Source organism: Rhineura floridana, chromosome 6 (genome assembly GCF_030035675.1).
Source record: "Rhineura floridana isolate rRhiFlo1 chromosome 6, rRhiFlo1.hap2, whole genome shotgun sequence".
Lineage (NCBI taxonomy): Eukaryota > Metazoa > Chordata > Lepidosauria > Squamata > Rhineuridae > Rhineura > Rhineura floridana.
Window position 1 is genome coordinate 69,985,820 of NC_084485.1, and position 26,990 is coordinate 70,012,809.

Genomic DNA, 26,990 nt, shown 5'->3' on the forward strand with positions numbered 1-26,990 from the left:
TTACTCCTTATACACCCAGTCAGTCACTACACTCTTCAGGTGAGGGCCTCCTGCAGATACCATCTTATCAGGAGGTCTGTTCCACACAATTTAGGAAGTGGACCTTTAGTGTAGTGGCACCTACCCTTTGGAATTCCCTCCCCTTAAATTTTAGACAGTCTCTGTTAACTTTTCAGCACCTACTGAAGACCTTCCTCTTTCAACAAGACTTTTAAAGTGGAAAGCTTATCCCAGTCTGTGTCTGCATTGGAATTGCTTTTTAATATGTTTTTAAAACTTTTTTTAAAAGATTTTTTTTTAATGTTTTGTTTTAATATCTTTTAAAGTCTTTTATGATGTTTTCGAGTGTTCTTAGTGGGGGTTTGCCACCCTGGGCTCCTACTGGGAAGAAGGGTGGGATATACATTTAATAAATAAAATAAATAAATAATTTTTGTAAACATTTTTTGGTTGGAGAACTCACAAAATTCAAATAAGTGCAAATTTTGAAGGATAGCTGTGTTTCAGTTCTCATAGTTTTTCAGATTTGATAGATTTGTCTTTAAATGTGAACTGAATCAAATTTCTCTCCCATTCCTAATATGCATCTATAGTATCACACACTCTGTAGAAACAGGCCATTGGAGCCAGCAAGGCACATCTAAGACAGAAGCCATTGAACTCCTATCCACTATTGTTGGGAAATAAAGTAACTCAGTGGTCCATGTTTTACAGTCTGTTTATACAGAAGTAAGTCCCATTGAGTTTAATTGGATTTACTCCCAAGGGTGCGTAGGAATGCAGCCTTAAAATACATAGGATTGGGTAGTTAGCCTGTCTAGGAACTAGGAGAAATGATAGGAGAAAGCTCCACTTGTCCCAGAAAACAGTTTATTGTAAAGAAAAATCCCAACACATTTTCAGTTAAAAAAAAGATTAGGAGAAATCAATTTTCTGTCACAATAATTTCACTTATTGCTGAGGTCTGGCTAAATAAACTGAATTGCCCCTGAGAAAAGTGTCTGGGTGATGTTTTTTTAACCCAAACCCCATTGGACTTCAGCATTTCCTGTCACTTGTTAAGGGTCCTTTTCTCTCTTATTTCCTCTCTTTGTTGTGCTCCCATCAGGTTTTTTTCCCTTATAATTAGGAACTGCCTACTTAGTTTATACATTAATTGAGAATCTCAGATGCCATTCCATCTCTTTATTTAATGATGATAGGTATCACAGGATCAAGGCCAGTTACAACACTTGCAGCTCTCGTCAAACACCAAACCTGCTCCACAACTCTTAACAATGGTGTTGCCCCCAGAGCATTCGTAAAATTTGTTTTTGTCGTCTGGATTGGCATAGATACCATCAGCTTTTCCTTCACAGAAAATAAGAGGAGGAGGAACTGTTGGAGGGGGTGGAGCTACACAACCTAAGGGCGAAGAACATAATCAAAGAAGACACTTCAGAGATGTTGTTTGATATATTGCAGTTGCTACTAAAGAACAAAGCCAATCACTTAGAAAGAACATCCACTCAGAGGGTTCTGAAAGGGATTGGATGTACACTAAACTGTCACCTTTTGCTAAAAAATTGTATCAGAAAGCTAGTTTATCACATTTTGGCTTATCACTGGCCACTTTTTTCATAGCATCTCTAAATTGCAGCATGAAACTCTGCGTGCATGTACATATGTGTTTACATGTCTGAGTGCAGAATTATTTTTAATTGATTGACCTACCTGGAGTCTGTATGTCAAGCAATGTCTTCAGATACGATATGAGAGGATATGGCCCCTTATTGCAGAAATTGCCCAGGAAATCATCCAGGTCAATGGCCCAAACCATGGCTCCTCCAAAATGGTTTGCTTTCAAAAATTCAACCTGTGCAGAAAGCAAGTACAAGATATTCCCACCAGATGTAATGTCAGTTACACACACTAATATGGCATGAAGTATTGGGTACTGTCTTTCTGGTTCATGAGGTCTGGGAAGCACAGACACTGGACTAGGCCATTGCTTCTAAGGGCTTGGCTACAATCCTAAAAGTCAGTGTTAACTTAAAGTTGATTCACTCATCCCAACAATTGACCTGCAGAAAATATCCTATGATCAGGGTAGACAATACCTTGCAAGGTACTTTGGGGGGGGTACAGATAAACCTGTTACACGCACTAGAGAGACTTAACATACCTTGTACTCATAGCTTGTTAGATTGTCAAACCCAACCCACTCATTCCCCAGGAAAGCATAAGGGACTTTCTGATCTTCAATCCAGACGATTGTTGCTTCTGGTAAGAATGTACAAATCTGTCAAAGAACACTAACGTTAAGAAACAGTGGCAAACAACTGTATACACAAATCTCAGACTGACTGATCTGTCTGAATTAAGCTGTCAACCAGTCTTATATACAGCTACAAGCACCCTTTGGGCTGGTACACGCACTCACTGTTTTATCAATGCAATATACTCTGTCACTTGAGATACAGTGCTATCGATAATGTAATGTGTTACCCAATGAGTTCTTAGATATACAGCTTTCCTAGCAGCAATGTACCAAGGGAATCACTGGATAACCACTGTGACTGTATATGTAGACTTCGGGCTCATTCACATGGGAGCTGAACTTTGTATTAAAGACAAAGCTTTAGCCATCATGTTAGATTTCCAAGGTTCACACTTCCTACCTTCCAATCACTGTTTTCTTTCTTTTTTTTATCATTAATTTTTATTCAAATTTTCAAAAACAAAACAAACAAAACAAATTAATAACTATTACAATAAAAACTATTGACTTCCGATTTGTCGTAGATTAGCTATAAGTCTATAATATATAACAAACCTGTCTCTTAATAAAATTATACAAACACCTTCCTCCAGTGGTTATCTTAATTGGTATCAAATCTCATTAACATCATTTTATTCTTTCCACAAAAAGTCAAAGAGAAGTTTCTAATCCTTGAGATATATATCCATCAATTTTTCTCCAAATAAACGTGTCAATTAATCCATCTCTTCAGGTCTACTAAGTCCAGTAATTTCAATAGCGCTTCTCCCATTCTCCCATTATCAGTATTGATTCCATCTTCCATCTTCCATCTTTGCACACCCAATAATCTTGGTCTTGCTGCCATAGTCATATAATAAGAGTCTGATAGGTATTTCTTTCATCACAGATATTTTCTTGCCATCAATTCTGAATGTATTACTGAAATGTTGTTGTAAAGTTATATCTCTGTTCCTCTTTTTTACAGAATGCACTAACACATAAGAACATAAGAACATAAGAACTTAAGAAGAGCCTGCTGGATCAGGCCAGTGGCCCATCTAGTCCAGCATCCTGTTCTCACAGTGGCCAACCAGGTGCCTGGGGGAAGCCCGCAAGCAGGACCCGAGTGCAAGAACACTCTCCCCTCCTGAGGCTTCCGGCAACTGGTTTTCAGAAGCATGCTGCCTCTGACTAGGGTGGCAGAGCACAGCCATCATGGCTAGTAGCCATTGATAGCCCTGTCCTCCATGAATTTGTCTAATCTTCTTTTAAAGCCATCCAAGCTGGTGGCCATTACTGCATCTTGTGGGAGCAAATTCCATAGTTTAACTATGCGCTGAGTAAAGAAGTACTTCCTTTTGTCTGTCCTGAATCTTCCAACATTCAGCTTCTTTGAATGTCCACGAGTTCTAGTATTATGAGAGAGGGAGAAGAACTTTTCTCTATCCACTTTCTCAATGCCATGCATAATTTTATACACTTCTATCATGTCTCCTCTGACCCGCCTTTTCTCTCAACTAAAAAGCCCCAAATGCTGCAACCTTTCCTCGTAAGGGAGTCGCTCCATCCCCTTGATCATTCTGGTTGCCCTCTTCTGAACCTTTTCCAACTCTATAATATCCTTTTTGAGATGAGGCGACCAGAACTGTACACAGTATTCCAAATGCGGCCGCACCATAGATTTATACAACGGCATTATGATATCGGCTGTTTTATTTTCAATACCTTTCCTAATTATTGCTAGCATGGAATTTGCCTTTTTCACAGCTGCCACACACTGGGTCGACATTTTCATCGTGCTGTCCACTACAACCCTGAGGTCTCTCTCCTGGTCGGTCACCGCCAGTTCAGACCCCATGAGCGTATATGTGAAATTCAGATTTTTTGCTCCAATATGCATAATTTTACACTTGTTTATATTGAATTGCATTTGCCATTTTTCCGCCCATTCACTCAGTTTGGAGAGGTCTTTTTGGAGCTCTTCGCAATCCCTTTTTGTTTTAACAACCCTGAACAATTTAGTGTTGTCAGCAAACTTGGCCACTTCACTGCTCACTCCTAATTCTAGGTCATTAATGAACAAGTTGAAAAGTACAGGTCCCGATACCGATCCTTGAGGGACTCCACTTTCTACAGCCCTCCATTGGGAGAACTGTCCGTTGATTCCTACTCTCTGCTTTCTGCTTCTTAACCAATTCCTTATCCACAAGAGGACCTCTCCTCTTATTCCATGACTGCTAAGCTTCCTCAGAAGCCTTTGGTGAGGTACCTTGTCAAACGCTTTTTGAAAGTCTAAGTACACTATGTCCACTGGATCACCTCTACCTATATGCTTGTTGACACTCTCAAAGAATTCTAATAGGTTACTGAGACAGGACTTTCCCTTGCAGAAGCCATGCTGGCTCTGCTTCAGCAAGGCTTGTTCTTCTATGTGCTTAGTTAATCTAGCTTTAATAATACTTTCTACCAGTTTTCCAGGGACAGAAGTTAAGCTAACTGGCCTGTAATTTCCGGGATCCCCTCTGGATCCCTTTTTGAAGATTGGCGTTACATTTGCCACTTTCCAGTCCTCAGGCACGGAGGAGGACCCGAGGGACAAGTTACATATTTTAGTTAGCAGATCAGCAATTTCACCTTTGAGTTCTTTGAGAACTCTCAGGTGGATGCCATCTGGGCCCGGTGATTTGTCAGTTTTTATATTGTCCATTAAGCTTAGAACTTCCTCTCTCGTTACCACTATTTGTCTTAGTTCCTCAGAATCCCTTCCTGCAAATGTTAGTTCAGGTTCAGGGATCTGCCCTATATCTTCCACTGTGAAGACAGATGCAAAGAATTCATTTAGCTTCTCTGCAATCTCCTTATCGTTCTTTAGTACACCTTTGACTCCCTTATCATCCAAGGGTCCAATTGTCTCCCTAGATGGTCTCCTGCTTTGAATGTATTTATAGAATTTTTTGTTGTTGGTTTTTATGTTCTTAGCAATGTGCTCCTCAAATTCTTTTTTAGCATCCCTTATTGTCTTCTTGCATTTCTTTTGCCAGAGTTTGTGTTCTTTTTTATTTTCTTCATCTCTTAAGAGTTTTTCCATTGTCACATATCTGGAATTTATTCTATAAACTTTAAGTTCCATCATATCCTTCCAATCCAGGAATTTTTTCAAGTCGTTGATATCTTTATCTCTAATCTCTTCACCAATTCCTTCAGGGGCAGCGCTGAATTCCAAACAGTAATATTTGTCTTTAGGATCCATCACAACTATAAAATCCAAATCTTTTTCCAGGTCCATATTTGATAAATCTATTCCAATCTCCAGGGCTTGAACCTTCCCTTTGATCTTTCTTTCGTCTTCTTTTTATTGTCCAGTTATAGAATCCTGTATTTCTTTCAGCTCCTGTCTCATTTTGCCAAATCCAATTTTCATCTCTTGTCTGTTCTGTCCCAGCTCTTGTTTCGTTAGCTTAATCTCATTCATTATTTTCTGAAACATATTTAGAGAACCCCTTCCTGAACCTCCAGGGTCTCAGCCTCCTTCTTGATTGTCATTCTTAAAACCAAAAGAACAAAACCCCTTCAATTCCAATATAGTCACTATTCTCAAGCAAATAACAGTTTATTTCTTTTTCCACTCACAAATGAGTTAATCTTCCAAGCCAGATGACATCACCCTCTAGACAACACGAACTGCCTTATCTCTTATATGTCCAAAACAAATTTAGTTCACAGCGTCCAAATGATTAGTGGCATAAGGAATAAACAGATTCACCAAAAAAAAAGTAGACCAGAAAAAATAGTCCCAGACATATAATACTCAAATATCAGATAAATCAAATTTTCTCTTCAAATCAGATGCCTCTCATCCGTTAATATCTTTAAAATGCTCAGTTCCATGCCAGCTTTTTGCAATAAAAAACAAAGATAGGCTATTTCGATTTTCTTCCTCCTTAATTCTGTATGTAAAAGAGAAAGTTATAACTCACCCAGGGCTTCCTTTGTTGCTGACTCTTTGACAAATCTCTTTTGCAGTAATGATAACAAAATGATAATAATAGACAGGAGTATGCTTGCCTGTTAATTTCCGTTTTTCTTTGAAGAAAAAAAAAGTCTCGCTTAATCAGTTAGAGCCTGTTTGTAATCCCTGGCTCAGTCCGACGCTGTTGGCTACCTTCCTTCATAGGCAATTCCAATGAATTCCAGACCAACAAACATCATGGAACTTCTGTGGGTAATCTCTAAGTTTCTCCCTTGCCTGGGAGAAAAATTTCCCAGTCAAAAAAAAACCTTCTGACTGGTTTTAAAACTGAAAAAGCTTCCTCTAAGACGAGAGCTCGTCTAGAGGCAAGCACAGGCGGAGCGATCCTCCTGGGAAGTCCCCAATCACTGTTTTCCATTCACACTGAAGGGAAAGGATCAGTCACACAGCTTCCTAATGACCACGCCCTCTTAAGGCCAAAATATCACTTCCTCTGGTTACCTTGGCAACCGAGCATGCACAGTTTGTTCCAGAGTAAATTTCATTTAAAAAAAACTCTGAAGTGAGATTATTTGTATTTTCATTGCTACAGTCCAGCTGAAATACAAATATTTGTTTGAACAGTGTTATGCTTTTTTGCACAAGTTAGGGGGGAAAGAAAAATAAAGCACCGTTTGCAGCAGGCTTGCAGAATGGGAGCCAGCAGGAAATGACATGAACAAAGGGAGGTGGAGGGAGTGGACATGGAGAGGGGAATGATTGACACACCCAGGGCTGTGGAGTTGGAGTTGGAAGCAATTTTGGGTGGAGTCGGAGTTGGTAGCAATGTACTGATTCCAACTTCAAAATAAAATTAATATTTATTAATTTATTAATATTAATACATTAATATACATTTGCCATTTATGAAGGAGTCAGAGTCGGAGTCATACAGCAGAAAAATTAATATACATTTGCCATTTATGAAGGAGTCGGAGTTGGACAGTAGAAAAATAGAGGAGTTGGAGTCGGACAGTAGAAAAATGGAGTCGGAGTCGAAGGTTTAACATACCGACTCCACAGCCCTGGACACACCCACCAAAAAACATTAGAGTAAAGCATCTGCAAGCACTAGAGATACTAACTGGAGACATTTTTACCTTCCCTTTTTGGATTAAAAGAGCATTAAGTTACTACGGATTTAAAGGAGAAAACTGTGTTCTAGATGCTGATTGCCTGCAACATCTTATGAACCATGCAAATTAAATGGGGATGCAAGTACCACCTGATTCGCATCAACCCTCCATGTGAATCAGACCTTGCTGAGTCACATGTTATGTTCTCCATGTAAACATAACCCCAGAGATAAGGTGAATCATGTGGAGAAGATTTTTTAATGTCTGAACTAGTCCCTTGTTGGAGAATATTTCTATGTTAAAATGCCTTTCTTTACTAGTTGTCCAAAATGGGCTGTTAACACAGGTATCCCTATAAGAAACAAGCTCTCCAGAGAGGACAGTGTTACAATAGAAGGGGAGAAAGGGAGGGAAGAGAGAGAGAAAGAGAGAGGAGATGGGTGTCTCAATTATGCTTCTTATGAACCAGCTCTGTAAATACAGTGAAACAAAGCAGAGGCACTGGCAGGTTTCAAGGGAGCTTAAGCAAGATGCCTGTCACCACCATCACACCACTTTCTCTTCCCCGCTCCCCATAGCACACATGCACACATGGAGAGGTGGGCAGGCAAACAGCCTGCATACATGTACACACTCAGCAGAAGGGAGGGGACACACACAAAAACTCAACAATGTTTTTGCTTCGCAAGCCAACATTGGGTAGGGGGGTTCTCCTCCTGCACTGCACTGGCTTGAGGAGCAAAAATGCAGCATTTCTGCTCCCCAAGGCAGTGCTGAGGTGGAGGGTCTCCTCTTACACAAGTACTGCCTTGGGAAGCAAAAGCACATCCTCCTTCTTACCTGTTGCACCCAGTGTCTATTCCGGGAAATTAAAAGTGGCAGGTGGGACTGTACTTTGACTGCAGGAACATAACCACGGTAAAACTTCTTTTTAAAGAAAGACACTGGGCAGTTGGCTATTGTGTGGGCTTTGTTTGGGTGATGCAGGGGAGGGCAGACCTGTGCCCCATTCTCCAGCCCTAGTGGTACCTCTGAACTAGAAACTACAAAGCCCCATGAGTAGTTTATGGAGGGGAACAATTCTGGGACGAGCAAGGAACAGAAAGCTACAGCAGTACCAGCAAGTATCAGTTCTGTGATTCACACACTTCTGTAGGCTGTCTCTCTGTAGGTACACAGGCTTAACATTATAAGTTCTACCAATTCATCCCAAAGAAGCATTTATAAAGTAAGCCCAATATTTATAAAACAAATCCATTCTTATCTTGTAGAGGAAATGTATGCATACACTAGGGATGAATAAGAAATTCAATTCAGTTCACATTTTGCACTTTCTGAAACTCTATGAGAACCGAAACACAGCCATCCTTACAAATTCACACTTATTCCCTTTTTACAATGCAGTTCCCCAACCAACCAATGTTTACAAAAATGTATGTTAAAGTGTGCATAAAAATGAATTTATGAATGAAAATAACATACCAAAATACATTATATGATGAGAAATTACTTGCAAAACTGTGTACATTAGTCAAAACTGCCTACAAAAATGTGTTTAGTAGGAGAAATTCACACTAAAAAGAATTTCCATGAGAATTTGGGGAAAAGATAGCAAATTACTGCAGACATGTGGAAAACAGATATTAAGACAGAAAAAATGAGAAACTGAGAGAACCGAGATTGACAGAACTTTCCATCCCTTAGCATTCACATCCTCATAAAATCCTAGAGCTGGAAGAGGTCTTGTAGACCATCTAGTACTACCTCCTTCTTGATGCAGGAGTTCAGAGCCCAAGCATCCCCAACAGATGGCTGCCCAGCCTCTGCTTGAACTTCTTCAGCAAGGAAGAGCTTCAACAGGTAATTGCTCTTGCCTCATTCATACTGCTTGCCCCTTTATAGATCTGTATGATCACTTAGATCATTTGGGGAAATTTTACTTGTGCCACCACACCCTACAAAATATCATAGGGTATGATCCAAAGGTTGTCATTTTGTACTCTTTCCCCTGCACTCTGAAATGCCTGTCCTGCTGCCATACATGAAGCATCATTCATCAGTTGTTTCAGACAGCATGTAAAGACATATCTCTTTACCCAGACTTTCCTTGACCATTCAGCTTTGACATTGTTATTACTAGATTTCTTTTTATCTCTGTTTTTATTATACTGATTTACAGTTTATTGCATTTGTATTCTTTCTTTCAGAGCATTTCTATACTGCTTAATCATTACCATTTCTAATTGGTGTACATAAAAATAAGCCATACAGAGAATAAAACTATTTTTAAACGTCATAAAGCAGAATATAAATCTGAACACTACCTTAAAAGGCTGCTAGAATAAGAAAGTCTTTGTCATGTGCCTGAAGTTTGGGGAGTGCCTGTCTAATCTCAGTTGGGAAAGAGTTCCACAGGCTTGGGCTGACAACACTGAATGCACAGCTTGCGGTCTATTGCCGAAATAAAACACAGACACCATTGCTTGGGTAAATAATGGGCCACTTTATTTAAACAGAATCAATTGAATAATGAACCTGCAGAAGGGAGATTAAAGGCGGGAGCATTCTGGTGATCCAGGCAAAGCCTGTTAGCAGCTATCGGGCGACCATGCCCTGCCTGAGCCTGGGGCTGCCCTGTGCCAGCCCCCCAGCTCCAGCCACACCCTGAAGATGTGTAGGGGGTCCAACCCGCATCACCGCCCCTCGGAGCCCTGAAACTCCGAGCGGATGAGGCACGTTGGCCCCAAAGGCGGCCCGTACCCTGTCCCTGGGCCATGTAGCCCTGAGCTGCAGGCCTCCGGACCGCCTGTCACCCCCAAAGGTGCCTAAAGGTGTCACCTAGCTGCCCTTTCCCTTTAACCTTTCCCCGCACTTCTTCGCTTGCACTCCAAAAGTGACCGTTAACAATTCAAACTAAACATCCCAATCGGCCTATTAACCCCAGGGGCACCCGTGCTAACCCTTGACCCCCCCCAACCACAGTGTGGAGTAGGCAAAAGAAACCTGCCAGCAAAGCGAGGCAGGCAGGCCAAAAATTCCTAGTCGGCCCCGTAGCGACCAAATGGATCACACTGCAGCAGAGGGAGGGTCGGGAGGGTGCCGCCGAAATTTGAACTGGATGGCGGGAAGCAGGCGGGGCGGCCTTAAATAGCCTTCAGCCGCCCCGCCTCCCTGCCGCGTCACACGACGGCGCGCCAGCGTGCCGTGTGTGCACGCATCCCCCAAGATGGCGGCCTAGACATCGACAGCGGCCGCAAGCTCGTCCCTCTGCCCGGTAGGTCCCGGGCACGGAACGGGATTGCGGCCTATTGCCGAAATAAAACACAGACACCATTGCTTGGGTAAATAATGGGCCACTTTATTTAAACAGAATCAATTGAATAATGAACCTGCAGAAGGGAGATTAAGGGCGGGAGCATTCTGGTGATCCAGGCAAAGCCTGTTAGCAGCTATTGGGCGACCATGCCCTGCCTGAGCCTGGGGCTGCCCTGTGCCAGCCCCCCAGCTCCAGCCACACCCTGAAGATGTGTAGGGGGTCCAACCCGCATCACCGCCCCTCGGAGCCCTGAAACTCCGAGCGGATGAGGCACGTTGGCCCCAAAGGCGGCCCGTACCCTGTCCCCGGGCCGTGTAGCCCTGAGCTGCAGGCCTCCGGACCGCCTGTCACCCCCAAAGGTGCCTAAAGGTGTCACCTAGCTGCCCTTTCCCTTTAACCTTTCCCCGCACTTCTTCGCCACAGAAGGGGGACAAGCCTCTGCTTAGTCCCCCTTTACCCCACACCCGATAAGAATCTGGTGTAAACCCTTCTGCAGGTCCCTTAGAAAGATGTCGTTGCCCGTGTCCATCAAATGGACGCCGTCAGGCCGAAACAGCTCAAGCTTGTTGTGGCCCACCTCTGGGTGGTGGATGACAGAACCTCCCAAGTCCCTAAGGGCCCTCTGAATTTGCCTGTTCACCTTTTTCCGTGCCCTGTCCATCCCTCGTGGGTCACCGGCACAATTCCACCTCCTGCGCGACAGGATGTCTGACCACACTAAGTGCACCCCCGGCCAGCGACGTGCAATGGCCCGGAGGTCACCGCATGCCTGTTCAATTAGGGCCTTGCCCTTTAACAGACCCAAGTCGTTGCCCCCGAGGTGGATCACCAGCACCTGGGGCACTGCCACTTCCACAGCCGGTTGAAACAAGGCTGGCAGGAGCCCGTCCCAACGCATCCCCCGACATCCCAGCCACCGCACTGCGGCCCATTGACTGAGCCCCAGCTGCGTGCCAAAGCGAGACTTCACCGCCCTGCGGCCTGCCCAGAACATCATACTGTGGCCACATAGGAGGATGCGTGGCTGCTCCGATCTTGTCCAGCGATCTGTTGAAACAACAACGACATTGGGTAACAAAAAAAGGGGGGGCCTGGGGGGGCCAACATCTAGCCGCTGGCGTCATGTGTGTCAGCAAGTGGTCTAATGTAGGCCTTGTACGCGTCCGAGGACCACCCGCCCACAGCCTGAAGCCTGTCTTTAGAGAAGCCCAATAGGGCCGCCGTGGAGGCCGCGCCTATCCGGAAGGAGTGTGTCCCGAACTTACTGGGGTCCACCCCTAAATTCCCCAGTGCGGCCTTCGCCACGGACCAGAACTGGTATCTGGTAAGGGGCTGGGAGTTCCTATGTATGAATAGGTACCCTGACTGCGACCCCCTCGCTGCCACAAAACCGCGCAGGGCTGTTACTGGGCAGAGTTCTTGCTGCCGGCATGGGGCTAATACCACCAGGCGCCCCTTACCATGCTGGTCCGTTTTAGACCGCCTGAGCCGCAGGAGGGCCCGCTCTGCCCTCCAGCTGAGGTCGGAGACTAGCAGAGCTCGGAGGGAGTTATCCATCTTAGAAGCCGCCACCACCTCCCCAATTTGGAAGGCCCCAAAAAACAGAGTGAGGGCTGCAGCATGATATAGCAGGGCCTCGAAAGGGGAAGAACACAAGTGCTTCCACTGTCCCTGCAGGCCAAACAATAGCTCCGGGGAAAAGGGGAGGCGTGCATCCGGGGGGCAAGGGCGCTCGCGGGACCAACCCTCCAGCATCCGGCGCACCCTAAAGTCACCCGTGTAGTCCTGAAAGCCCCGTGCCTTCGCTAGGAAAGCGAGGCCTGAGAGCTTACCTTTGATGGTCCTGACTGAAAGGCCTCTCCGTTTCCCCTCCACGCAGAACTCCATAAGCTGCTCGACCGGGATGGGCCACTCCTGGGCGTAACCCCTGGACTCTCTGAAGTTTGATAGATCCCTACCTGCCCCCTGGTAGCTGGCCAAAGTGCTGGGCGCCACAGAAAGGCTTATGGCCCTTTCTGATTCAATCCTCCAATCTCCCATAGCGCTGGGGGGAACACCTCCGGCAGAGCCCTTGCCCACGGTGCCAGCTGGCGAAACTTCTCCATCTGGTTCCGTGATAGAGCATCAGCAATACTATTGTCAATACCCGGAACGTGGCGCGCCAGGAACTGAATATTATAGCGAAGACATTGGAGCACGAATGCTCGCACCAGAAGCATAACGTTGGGGTTTCTAGAGGACAGGGTGTTAATAACGTGCACTGTGGGGAGGTTGTCGCACCAAAAGTGGACTGAGGAATTACCCAACTTGTCGGGCCAGAGGTGTACGGCCACGACAATGGGGAAGAACTCCAAGAACGTCAGGTCTCTGGTCAGGCCAGCCAGTGTCCAGCCCTGCGGCCAGCTGCCGTGGCACCATGAGTCATGAAGAATGACCCCAAAACCGAAGGCACCCGAGGCATCGGAGTGCACCTGTAGCTCTGCCTCCAACAGGCGATCCCTTCTCCATAGGGAGACCCCATTAAATTCCCGCAAGAAGGTGGACCACACTGTCAGGTCAGCCCTAAGAGCGGCTGTCACCCGTGTGCGGTGGTAGGATCGTGATAGGCCAGCCATGGCGTCATATATGCGCCGCAGGAAGGCACGGCCGGGCGCTACAACCCTGCAGGCAAAGTTCAGATGGCCTGCCAGCCGTTGGAGAGTGGCTAATGTCACCTTATTAGAACTGACCACCTCTGTGATCTTCTCCCTGAGGGCCCCCAACTTGTCATGAGCGAGCCTGCAGCATTGGGCCACCGTATCTATCTCGATGCCCAGAAACGTGATAGCGGTGGATGGGCCCTCAGTTTTCTCGGCCGCGAGGGGGACGCCCAGCTCCCCAGCCAGCCCCGCGAAATGTGCCATGAACGCCCTACAGGTGCCTGAGTCCGCAGGGCCCGCAAACAGGTAGTCATCCAAATAGTGTACCACTGATTGCAAGCCTGCACGCCTCTTGACCGCCCACTCCAAGAAGGAGCTGAAGCACTTGAAAACAGAGCATGATATAGAGCAGCCCATAGGCAATGCCCTGTCCACGTAATATTCACCCTCAAAAGCCAAGCCCAACAGCTCGAAGTCCTGGGGGTGGACCGGGAGGAGGCGGAAAGCAGACTTGATGTCACACTTTCCCATAAGGGCCCCAACCCCGCAGTCCCTGACCATTCGCACAGCACAGTCGAATGATGTGTAGCGGACTGAGCACAGCTCCGCTGGGATGAAGTCATTGACTGACTCACCCTGTGGAAAGGACAGGTGGTGTAGCAGGCGAAATTCACCTGGTGCCCTCTTGGGGACGAGGCCCAATGGGGAAACTCTGAGTGAGGGGATGGGTGGTGCAGCAAAGGGGCCCAAAACCCAGCCGGCTACTACTTCCTTCCTAATTTTTTCTCTCAGAACTGATTCCCTGCCTTCCACTGACTTAAGGTTGCGGGACATGAAAGGTCGCCTGGGACCCAAATAGGGGATCCGAAAACCCACTGTGAAGCCTTCGAGTAAAAACTGGGCATCTTGGACTAGGGGGTAAAGGAGGAGTAAGTGTTGGAGCTCGGCAATTTTAATTGGGCTCGGGCCCCTTTCCCTGAGCTGCGCCTGCAGCCCCTGTCTTCCTTGCGCCAGCCGAATCCCTGTTTCCACCCCTGAAGGGGCGGCCCCTGGGGCAGCTAGTGCAGGCGTGGGGGCCCCCACATATGGCACATTCATGTCTGAACCTGCACGGGCTCCGACCGCAAAGGCCACGCGAGCTGAACTCCCAGCAAAGCAGGCGGGGTTGAACCCCCTGCCCCGCAGGCCCGCGGGAAGCAGTTGCTGATGCCTGGCGCGCCAAGAGATGGCCGCTGTCAGCCCTATCACCTGCCATGGGTCTAGAATGTGCCATAAATTGCAGCCACAGGTCAGCCTCCTTTTTGTCCCAGGGGAGGGATGTATCAAAAGCCGCCCTCATACGGAACGCCTGGTCGTAGTCCAGCCATGCCGTCCCTTGAAACTCAGAGTAGCCCCGATATATGATATCGAGGTATTTGATCAGTACCGAGGCCCTATGAGGCTGCCTCTGTATTACCACCCCCATGTACGTAAGGAATGCAGGCAGCCAGTTAGACCAAGAGCGCTCTACCCGTCGGCGCTTGGGCCTATCGGGCTCTGCATGTTCCCCTTTATCCTTATCCTTCCCAACCGGCTCCCTGTACAAGAGCGAGAATAGGTCCACGTACTCTCCCCTCCATATTTTGTCCTTCGTAGCAGGCAGAAGATGAAAACCCAGTGGGGCAGACGTTTCCCCAAAAGGTATGGCCCCCTCTCTGACTGATCCCAGGGGGTCGGATATCTCTGCAGGGGGGTTGGCAGACAGGGCGGGCTGATGCCCTCCTTCCGTCGCCGTCCCAGCAGCGAGGTGCCAGACCTGCTCGCAGGCCTCCCTTAGGGGATGCTGCTGCTGTGGCGTAACCTCCCCCCCGCCGGCGGGAGTCCCTGCCTGCCCATATCCCTCGGTTACCGCTGGTGGGGAAAAGGGCCAGTAGGGGTACCCCCAGGGGGCCCAGCTCCACTGCCGCTGCCCTTGTTGTTGTGGCATGATAGAGGACTCACCCTGTGTGCTTTCCGCCGAAGGTCCTTGTGTGGGCTGCATTGTTGGGGCTGCTTGCAAGGTGGGAGTTGCGCCTGGCTCTATGCTGGGCGTCCTCGCCTCAGCCCTGGGCCCGGCCTCCAGCACATCCAGTCGCGCTAAGATGGAAGCAACAGCCCCTGCATCAGCACTGTTCACTGGCCGCTGCGTTTTCCCCCGAGACCGTTTGGGTGGTGGGTCCTTCTCCTTCCCTGTCACAGGTTGGTCCCGAGGTGCACTAGGATGGCCTGAGCCATGCTGTAGGGCTTCCAACCTGGCTAATATGGCCACCCATGGTGGCCCCTCCCCACTCCTTGCCCCCTCCGCCGCTGGGGGTGGGCATCTCCCCCCTGCTTTGGGGGCCTTTCCTTTCCCTTTTGGCCCGCCTTGTCCTTTCTTGGGTGGCATACTAGAGGGAGATAGGGGCCCCGCTTACAAAACGACGTGATTTCAAAACGTTGTGAAGGGGCCCGCCTGCTTATTCTATACCCCCTTCCGGCACCCAATTATCCTGGAGGGGAGCCTAATTGCCCTGCACATGGCAAGGATTGATGGTTGGGGTCGTGCCCCACCTACCCCCGCGTTAATTAAAATTAATAATTAAATTTAAAAGTTGCCGGCCAAAGGCCGCCTAGCCTGTGGTCCTCGCCGCTGCTGGATCCGATACTGCGCTGCCGCCTCGTAGTGACTGCCCCAGGATCCTCGCCGCATAGGCCTTGGTGCCAGCCGCCGCTGCCTCCCTGTCTCTCAATGAGGCTGGGGGGGGGCTCGCCGCCACCCAGCCACCCTGGCCTCAGGAAGCCTCCGGAGGCCCACGTGCGCCGGCAAAGGAGCCGCGCCGAAGCTGCTGCTGCGGCTGCCGAAATTGCCGCCGAAAGGAGCCGCGCTGCGCCGAAGCTGCTGCTGCGGCTGCCGAGATTGCCGCCAAAAGGAGCCGCGCCGCGCCGAAGCTGCCGCCGAAAGAAGCCGCGCCGCGCCGAAGCTGCTGCTGCGGCTGCCGAGATTGCCGCCGAAATTTGAACTGGATGGCGGGAAGCAGGCGGGGCAGCCTTAAATAGCCTTCAGCCGCCCCGCCTCCCTGCCGCGTCACACGACGGTGCACCAGCGCGCCTTGTGTGCACGCATCCCCCAAGATGGCGGCCTGGACATCGACAGCAGCCGCAAGCTCGTCCCTCTGCCCAGTAGGTCCCGGGCACGGAATGGGATTCTGGTAGTTATGAGCCATACATCTGAGCCATGGGGGACCACCAACAGGGACGCTCCCAAAAATCTAAGTGACTGGGCAGGGATATAAGTAGTCAAGAGGCTTTTAAGATATCCTGGACACTAGCTGTTAAGGGCCTTGCCAAAATACAAGAATTTTGAACCTGGCCCAGTAGCGTATGGACAGCCAGTGCACATGTTTAAGCACCAGAGTTATATACTGGCAGTAGTCTGTCCCAACCAACAGTCTAGCTATAGCATATTGCACCAGCTGGAGCTTTTGGACCAGGTACAAGGTAGCACCCCACATAAAGCACATTTGCAGTAATCAAATTTTGATGTTACCAATGCATGAATCACCACATCTAGGCTACTCCTGTTTAAGAATGGCCATTGTACACCACTTAGAGATTTTAAATATTAAGCCACTTAGAAATGTTTTTAAATAAATAAATGCATGCATACATGCATGCATACATACATACACACATACAATATTTAAGCTGTGGTACCTGCTTAGGTTTCATTTACCTCATAATAAGCCCAGAAACCAGCTTCCCTTGTGTAAGGTCCAATGGATCCAGCACCAGATGCCGGAGCACCAACTGATGTGTCAGTTGTGGTAAGCCTGAAGGTGCGGCCATAGGTAGGAAACCCCATCATAAGCTTCTCAGCTGGAACTCCATTTTCTAGCCAGTATTTCATTGCAAATTCCTTTCAGTATGAAAATAATGAATATATGTATGAATTGACCATTGTTACTGGTTCTGAGCAAACAATAGTTTTGCTAGTGTTTCCTTACACAGTTGAAGTATACAAAATCGCCTTTATCTGCAGATCCAACATGCAGGGGGCTGTTGTGTCCTGTGAAAGTGTCCCATCCTCCATGGAAATCATAGCTCATCACACTGATGATATCTAGAACCCTTGTGTGAATCAAACAAAAATAACAGATCAATAAAAACTGGCCCAAGAGATCCATATGCTGAAAAAAAACTTCTGTTGCTCCTGGTAGACTCATCCCAGTTCTCTTTCACATTAGCTTTTGAAGATTGCATTAAGTCATATAAGAAAGCACCTGCATTTGTGTAATATGGTGTATATCTGACTTGTACAGCCCTATAGCTAGCAATATTATCTTTTGTCCCTGCTCCCTTTTTCTACATATTTGTCCATTTGTTAAATTTGTATTCCACCTTTCCAACAAATGGTATTCAAGTTGGCTCAAGCTCACTATGCTGTTAATCTTTGTGGTATAACAAGTTAAAGAGGGCATAGACTAGAAATCTAACATTTAACATCATATGGAACACCTTAGGGTTTAGCAGTGCAATTGTATGCAAATATGTTTGTAAGCCCCACTGAGTTAAACAGGAGTTACTCCCAGGCAAGTGAGTGTAGGATTACAGCAGAAATCTTTTACTGTGGCTAGATCTTCAGTAGTTATTAACATCAAGCCCCCCCCAAACCCACCAAAATTTGAGAGCTGAATGCATGGAGAAATGTTTTTACCTAGCACCTAAATATAAATAATGATGGTGCCAGGCATGCCTCCCTGGGGAGAGCATTCCATAAACAGGGAGCCACCATTGAGAAGGACCGTTCTCATGTTGCCACCCTCTGCATCTCCTTCAGAAAGGGCACAAAAGAAGGGCCTCAGATGGCAAACACAGAGTCTGGGTTGGTTCATATGGGAGAAAAGGCCCTTGAGATATTTTGGTCCTGAGCTGTATAAGGCTTTATAGGTCAAAACAGAGCTTGGAAAAGTTACTTTTTTGAACTACAACTTCCATCAGCCCAATCCAGTGGCAGTGCTGGCTGGGGCTGATGGGAGTTGTAGTTCAAAAAAGTAACTTTTCCAAGCTCTGCAAAACCAGCACTCTGGATTGAGCCCAGAAATGAATTGGTAGCCACTGCAGTTGTGCCAGAACTGGTGTTACATGCTCAGTTTGAAAGCCACTGAGAGATCAAGGAGGACTAATAGGGACACACTTCCCCTATCTCTGTTGCAACACAGGTCATCATACAGGGTGACCAAGGCAGTTTCTGTGCCTAAACCAGTTAGTCAGAAATCAGGATAGGGTTTGCTCCCTAGTTCCAATCTGCTTGTATTCCAATAGTCCGTCATTCCATCCTGATCTGCCCTTTTTTGGCACTTGCCAATTCAAACCGCTGTTTTGTTGTTGCAAAAAAATTGCATAATTTTTAATGTAAATGCCTATGTAAATGATCATGGTGTTCCACATGATTTATTTTTTCCTATTTATCACATCTACACACTGTTACAAATGCATCAACTTAGATAAAATTAGGAAGAGAATTACATAAAACTGGGGGGGGGTATTCAAAACAAAAATCCGTGCCGATCACAGTCATGGCCCACCGCAAAAAAAATCATGCTGATTACAGCCACAGCCTGCTGCAAGAATTCAGTGCCAGTCCATAAAGATAGCAGATTGTCAAATTCAGTCAGAATCCAGTACTAAGTCTGATTTGGCGGATATTCTCCCCATCCCTGGTCAGGAAGACTTCAAAATACTACATCTAAATTTTTGAATGTTTACATCACACACATGTTAAAATCTTTGGCAGGACTGCACAAATATACAATTGCAAATTTAAAAATTGAAAGAAACACTGCAGAAATATATTCTTTTATCTTGCTGACAGAAGTATCTTTCTGTGTGTGCATTTATTTCTTAATATAATAAATAATTTTATCCCGATGATTTTGGCCTTGCTGTGTCCTATTATGATCTTCAGTTTCCAATTTAATATATGGTCACTTACTTTCCTATCTCTGCAATTTCATATCCAGCATCAATAGTTGCTTTGCCAGCAGACACAGCAGCAGTGATCAACAGTCTGGGTTGCCCACTCCTGGTGGCTTCACTTGAGAAAGCAGCCAGCATTTCCTGAGAAAGGGCATAGATGAGTAATGTTAATAGTTAAATTCATTTCTAGCTAATTCATTTTGTACAAGACTTTTAAAACTGTGTATGCAACAAGAACAACTTTTAACTTGTTAATATGGAGAAAATCCACTTCTTTTGTGTATGAACCTTCCATCTGACTGATGCCATTATATACATATAACGAGGCATTTAGAAGGCTCGTCAGTTTCTGTCACTGCTTATTTATCTAATCAAGTAATAACTACTGTGATTGTCATTTAAAAGTAGCTAGCATATTTCAATACCAAATGTGAAAAAAAATCATATTATCTTAAAATTCTTAAAAATCTGGAAAAGGAGTAGAACATCTTCCCTGTCTTGGGAGGAAAGAAAATTGAAAAAGGATGTTCTCAAAAGTGATTGTGTGAATGGCAGTGGCACCTCATTCTCAAACTGCATATAGTTGGAACTAGGTGTTCATTCAGACAATCATGTTTGTTGCTGAGGAGAGCCATCCTGGCTCTCCTCTGAGTACCTGCTCACATAAGAAAATGTTATGTGTATGACCAAGCAACCATAATTGCGATCTCACGGTCTGAGGAAGTGCTGCCATTATTTACAAGATAATTGACTCATTCACACATTATGTAAACCAGGAGGGCCAATGCATTATAAAGAATTTTATAAAGAATATCCCCAAATCCCTAAAATCCTGACTGGAACCAGCACTGACGCAAAGGAAAATTTGAGGAGCAACTTGCGTGAGCAAGAAATGCATGACTAGATGAGCCACTGGTTGAAATAGCACTTAATCATTTAGGGTGGAATGTAGATGTTTCAGTCCTGTTCATAGATTAAAGGTGTGTCCTAGAGTCCAGTTGGACACAGCGGGTTGTACCCAGTGTTAGCCATGCACACAGTGGACCCATTGAAATGAATGGGCATGGCTAATTTAGGTCCATTAATTTCAGGGTGTCTACTCTAAATATGTATGACTAACACTGAATACAATACAACCCAGAAGATATGTATAAGATTGCACAACTAGCTGATTAATCATCTTTCTGGTAAAAGATTACTCAGTCTTCTAAATATAAATATATATAAATATATTTACAGTGTAGGTGCCTTTTGGAGCTTATTGAAGGAAGCATAAAATAATTTATAATTCAAGAAACAAAAACTGTCACTCATGGTTAAGGGGAAAGGCCATCTTTAGTATTTTCTTTTTTATTCCTTATTCGAAGAAAGGTCCAGAGGCAAACTGGCAACAGTAAACTATAAACAAGCATACCTTTCAATCTTATCCCCACTGATTAATTTTACCCCCAGCAACTAATCAAATATTTACAGCTATAAGGTTTAGATAGCACTGGTCTGAATCTACTGTAGACATATTTATGATGAGTATATCAACAGCTCTGTCATTGCCAAGTCAGTTTTGCAAAACATGTCAGTGTTGTAAAAACACTGCAACTTTACAGGCTGCAGTATGATGATGATGAAAGTGTTCGGAGCTTTACATCAGGGTGCTAATAGTTGCATCCCAACCAGCTGTGCACACAAAAGATGTTGTATCTAGTGTTCTCTAATGTGGGTCATGATCTTAAGAATGAGTTAGGGGCAAAGTTAGTTCAGATCAGAATCCCTCTTGTATAAGAACCCAGATAATTTCTCTCTCTTATCAAAGAGAGAGAATATACTTTCTGAAGTATAGCTTTGGTTTGGTTTCTACAATAACAAGTTTCTTTAAAATGACAGGAGAGTGAAGCATGATGTTCATAGCATACTGAGCAAAGTTTTCTTACCTTGACTAAGATAGTGAAAAGCTGCTTGTCCTCAGGAGGGCTGCCCCGAGAACCTGGGTATTCAAAGTCTAAGTCAATCCCATCAAACCCATATTGACGGAGGTAAATAACCACGGAATCGATGAAAGTCTTGCGATTATTAGGTGTAGAAACCATTGTGGTGAACCTGACAAAACCAGATTTTTTTTAATTTACTGAAAATAAAAGTATGAGGGGGCACACACTGTTAAGTTAAGCAATGCCAGATTGTTTCAGCTTCTCTTACCACTTAGTTCCCCTTATCAATTCTTGTTTATTCCTCCCATTCTTCCCTCCAACTCTTCACAACCCCCAAACTGTCCTCCTTTTTCATGGGCTATGCACTAAAATCCCTCAAAAGCTTCACCATCATCTTTAACACTACTCTGGCTCATAGCCCCTTCCTCACAATGTCGGTGGCTTCTGCCACAAACTCCCCCTTCCTGTCTCATTCATCATAAATGTGAAAGAAAAGTTCTCACTTCTGGGTGCCGAAGTTCCATCCTCCAATGGCCAACAGGGTGACCATTTTCTCATTGCTAATGAAGGGAGTAGGGGGAAAAAAATCAGGAAATGTAGTCATAATTTGCCATCATTGTTTTGCCCATCATTATTATTTTGTTATGTAGTAAAAGAGAGAGGACTGCAATTAACCTTAGTCTGAAGACCAAATTAAATGAGACATTAACAATGGGATTGGCCCTTGTGTGCTTTCTTTACTAAATAGCCCAAGGGGGGTGATTTGGATTGAGGCCATAGTGTCAGGTGAACGGCCAATTCTTTGCCTCCACTGTTGTTCCAATCTAGACCAGCCTTTTCCCCCAACCCCACATTTCTGTCCTGAAAAGAAAACTCCCACTGGTGCCAATAGATTTCCTCCCAATACAAACAGCAGCCATGCAGAGGAAAACTTCAGTCCATTGCCCCTCACAGCAGGCCCATTTTCGGAATTGTAATGCTGCGACGGCTTCTGCACCCATGCTATGGATCCAACTCAGACTGGGACTCTCCCTTGGCTGCTATTTAGTGTTGAAAAAAACAAATCATAGGTTTTTCTTCGATACTGATTTAACGTCAATTGACCCTAAGTACTGGAGAGGTGGCAGGTTCTGGAGTACACATGACAACAGGGAAATGGCAGGCAGAAGGGAGAAAACAGTCAGAGGAATAGCCATAGTTCAGTGGGATAGAGAGCATGTTTTGTGTGCAGAAATTTCAATCTGTGGCCTCTCCAGTTGAAGGATCTCAGGTAGAAGGGCTGAGGTAGAGCCCTCTGCCTGACAGCAGCTGCCAATCAGACAGTATTCGGCCTGAGAACTAATGATCTGATACAGTACAAGGTAGTATCTTGGAGGAAGTGAAGAAAGGTAGCCTGATGGCTTCAACCAGTGATGGCTTGCCCGGACTAAGGGAATACTGTGGAACCTGGAGCCCTATACTGGACAGAAGCACAGGTTTGATTCTCTGGGACCAGGAAGGCTCTGGACTGTGATACTGTCCAGACTTCAACTGTCTGCATTGCTCTCTTAGTGGCCCTGGTGAGCAGGGAGTAGGGACTCAGTGTCAGACACAAGCTTTTCAGCCCTGATAGAAGCCTTCCTTTAAAATAAAAAGAGATCAAACATTTACAACTACAGGGCTTAGATAATCACATCAGGTCCAAACAAGCCTTATTCTTTTGTGGTTAACCAATCTGTGTTCATTCTGAGTCATTACTAAGTACTTAAAGAAATTACTAACTATTTTTTTAGGCCATTGAACTGTGGATAGAGGACGTCATCATTCCATTCATAGGGGGCAATCTTGTTGTTGCTCATGGTAGCAAAGGCATAGATGACATGGGTGCACAGGCATGGGTCCACATTTGCTGGTTTATATCTGGCAGGGTCAGGCCTGTACTGTGACCAATTCGTGAAATAACAGACCAACTTGTAGGAAGAGCCTGGGGTAAGAAAGAATATGGTGATGTGAATGTTATAGGCAATGGAACAACTAAATCAAACCAACTGCCTCTCTAACAGGTATACTTTACTTAAGTGATCCTACAAGAGCCAGCTCTGTATATCCCTGCTAAAATCAATCAGTAATGTGTTTACTTATCAATATTGGGAGCTCCTCATGATTAAGTTTATCACATGCACAAATGCTCAATTAGAAAGTTATATGATCTAGACTCTTGGTAATCAAGCCCTGTTTGTCAGTACTACATCACCAAAGGCTCCAAGTGTGTGGCACCTGTATATGATAGGGGATCAATATGTCTGCTTTCCCTTGGTTTGGGTTTATACATATTGGACTTCACATGCAAAAAATCAACTCTAAATGACATTCAAAGTTTAGACATATGGTAGACCCAAAGATAGATATACCTGGTAGGTGCAGTGGTGTCCACAAAACACCACCACCCATCCACTTACTCTACACTTATGGAGCCTCATATGAATTGCCCACAGAATCTGGCTGAAAATTCCTGGTGAAAACATCCCTCAGAATAATGGGAGAAGAGGAGAAATTAGGAAAAAGCCTTATCTTTTAAATGGTGCTATGTACATCTGTGTGGTTGATCCTAAAGTAGTTTACACACACACACACACAACTTCTTTTAGTCTGCAGTGCATCATTTATGAATGTTATTGATGCAAAAAAGAATGCAAAATAATTCTATCCTTTCCAACATAGCTTCCTCAGCAATTTACAGATGTAGATGATCAAATAAATACACAGAATTGAGCACATTGCCTTGAATCTTAAGTTAACTAAAAGAAGTTTATGGAAGAAAAGTTTCCTGTCCCTTCTCCCCCCTACAGCCACCTGCAAGCTCCCTCCCAAAAAAAATTATCCCTGGGGAGTTGGGAGACACCTCTTAAACAGTATGGGAGGACTTCAAAGGGCAGAAGAGAATAAGAAACTGTCTTTCCATAAAGTTCCCTAAATTGACTTATTTTAGGATCCAGGCCCAATTGGGGGTGATTTCTCTCTCTGCTCCACTCTACATTGCTCAAGAGGGTCCCACACCCACTGTCCAGAGAGGTTTTTGGGAGGACAAGGTGTCTTTAAGGGAGAGAAAGAGATGGGAAATTTCCCTTTCATGAATTTTCCTTAAGTTAACTTATCCAAGGATCCAAGCAACTGATTGTTTCAGCACTTAACATCACATAATAAATGACCTCCAACTTTATCCTTCAACCATGTCTCCTACTAAGACCATAAGAACATTACACAACCTTTACTTGGTGATAGCAACAGCCTGCTTATCTTTAATCTAGCATCCTTTACAGGGCCAGTGCCAGAGGACAGCCAGGTTGGGGCCTGGCCAAGGGCCCCTGGGTCCCAAGGGGCCCCTGAAGGGCTTCTCCTTAGGGTGGGTAGCTCTTCCTTCCGTGATCCACGGCAGTGTCAGCTCCTGACCCTGCTGCAGATTGTGAGAGGGAGCTCCCAGGCACCCCCTACCACTGTGCAGGCCCGCAACGCCCACCTGAATGCCCTACCTACCTCTCCCTTGACATAAATGCTGGGCGCACTGGGTGCACAAGCCTACCATCAACCAAGATGGCAACCAAGGTTTCCTTAAGGGGCTAATGCCCCTGCCGCCATCTTGGTCAATGGCAGGGATGCACTTGGGTAGCATGCATGCATGCCATCAACCAAGATGGCGGTGGAGGCATCAGCCCCTTAGGGAAGCCTCAGCTGCCATCTTGGTTTATGGCAGGCATGCGAGCACAGCGCGGGCAGCATTCACAAAGGGAAAGGTAGGTAGGTGGAGTGTGTGTGCATACATGCATGTGCCAGGCCCCAGCATGCCTGGTGCCAGCCCTGATCCTTATATCCTTCATAGTTTTATCTCGTCTATGGTCTCATTGAAAGCAGTGTTATACCACTTCATACTGCCATGGCTTCCCCTAAGAATCCTGGGAGATGTAGTTTGTTAAAGGTGCTGAGAGGTTTTAGAAGGCCCCTGTTTCCCTCACAGAACTACCATTCCCAGAGTTGAACCACTCTGGAAATTGTAGCTCTGTGAGGGGAACAGGGGGCTCCTAACAACTCCCAGTGGCATTAACAAACTAAAGTTCCCAGGATTCTTTGGAGGGAGCCATGACGGTTTAAAGTGGTATAATATTGCTTTAAATATAAAGTGCAAATAGGGCGTATGAACTGTATCCACTTCATCCTTATATTTCAAATCAATGTACAATTAACAGTGCAATCTTATTCTTATATAAGTCTACTCAAAACTAAGTCCCTCTGTGTTTGAAGGGATTTACTCCTTAGTACTGTGGCTATTGATATAAGCATGACCAGATAACAAAAGAGGCATTAATCAGGAAGTTTTATGAGGGATTATACTCAATGGATTTATATAATGCAAAGATACAGCCCCTCATTCTTAACACATATTTGTGCTTGTTGCTGTTACAGTAGGGCCCCACTCATACAGCAGTTTAGGTTCCAGACCCCCACCAGAAAGCGAAAACCGCCGAAAAGTGGATCAGCTGTAGGGCGGGGGTCTGGAGCTTAACCCGCTGATCGCACCAGAGGAGGAGAAGATCAGATCTTCCCCTCCTCCGGCGCGATCAGCTTGAGCGGGAGTCTGACCGCGCCAGAAGAGGAGAAGATCGGCTGTAGCATGCTACAGCCAATCTTCCCCTCCTCCGGCGCGATCAGCTGGAGTGCAGGGAGCTCCAGCCCCCCCTCCAGCTGATCGCCCCACTGGTGCCGTATTAACAGAACACCAAAAAACGGGGTGCCAAGAAGCAGGGCCCTGCTATACTCATAATTGCAACATGCATATGACAGTCTCCCAGATCAGAAGGGCAGAAATGAAAATGGCAGAACTTGGCAATATATCAGAAATGAAAATGGCAACATAAAACTGGAAGCATCTTCTCCCCACCACCACCACCCAATTTCTCTCAGATATTGCATCTATTTATAAATCTAGGAGGAATAAATAATTCTGCTTACCAAGCTGCAAGTGCAGCAAAATGGCCAGACCTACAAAAGATTAAAAACAAAAATTATACATAAAACCATCTGACTCAGTTTGCTAACCCGCTCACATCCAGGGGTACTTGTCTCACAAGCAAGCCAGATTATGTTCTCATTCCCATGTTTAAGTTCAAAGGTCATCTCCCTTGCCAGGGAGAAATGTCTTTTCATGTTTGTCAGGATGCAAAATTGCAAGTAGAATCACTCACTTGCCCACAGCAGCATCTTCCCCATCTGTTTTTCAAAGGAAATGGCCCATTTGGAGAAAGCAAATATGGCTTTATAAACTGCTCAGTTATCAGCATGGGAGCCACACACCTGCTGAAGGGGCACGCAGCTGGCAGCCAAAACACACAGGTGGCTAAAAAATAAATCCAGGGACAGAAAATAGATCTAATTTCAAGGATGGAAAAAAGTGTCACCTTTATGTAACATTACATGAAACAAAATATTATATTGCTGTTTATGAAGAGAGCCTCAAAAGCCTATTTTTCCTTATTGTAGACAGATTATGATATCAGTTAGCACTGATGTCTACAACAAATCTCCCAATCATTTTAATTAATATTTCATTAGTTACCCAAGTAATGACAACAGAAGATTTATGTAACTGTAAAGTTGACAATGAGGGCATTGAACTTGTCAAGGATTATCAATACCTCAGCACAGTCATTAACCAAAATGGAGACAATAGTCAAGAAATCAGAAGAAGGATAGGACTGCAGAGGGCAGCTATGAGAGAACTAGAAAAGGTGCTCAAATGCAAACATGTATCACTGAACACTAAAGTCAGGATCATTCCC

General features: G+C 45.4%; 2 protein-coding genes across 8 annotated transcripts in view; one reads left to right on the forward strand and one right to left on the reverse strand.

The window, feature by feature from the left end:
* The window catches only part of CIMAP3 (ciliary microtubule associated protein 3), a 66,550-nt gene that overhangs the window by 15,932 nt on the left and 23,628 nt on the right, over window positions 1-26,990 (forward strand). Inside the window, exon 7 of one of the 7 annotated variants that reach the window (XR_009763486.1) lies at window positions 9,032-9,187. The exons of the other annotated variants lie outside the window; for them this stretch is intronic. The gene's annotated coding sequence lies outside the window, so the exon portion shown is untranslated. The remainder of the gene's footprint in view (window positions 1-9,031; window positions 9,188-26,990) is intronic. 7 annotated transcript variants of the gene reach the window in all.
* On the reverse strand, window positions 1,214-26,421 carry LOC133386845 (acidic mammalian chitinase-like). The gene is made up of 11 exons (XM_061630615.1): window positions 26,397-26,421; window positions 26,164-26,193; window positions 22,942-23,143; window positions 21,684-21,740; window positions 21,184-21,349; window positions 19,272-19,396; window positions 17,284-17,407; window positions 17,013-17,195; window positions 2,165-2,281; window positions 1,714-1,855; window positions 1,214-1,404 (listed from the first exon to the last, which is right to left on the reverse strand). Exons 1-11 carry the CDS (start codon window positions 26,419-26,421, stop codon window positions 1,214-1,216), a joined length of 1,362 nt encoding a protein of 453 aa, XP_061486599.1.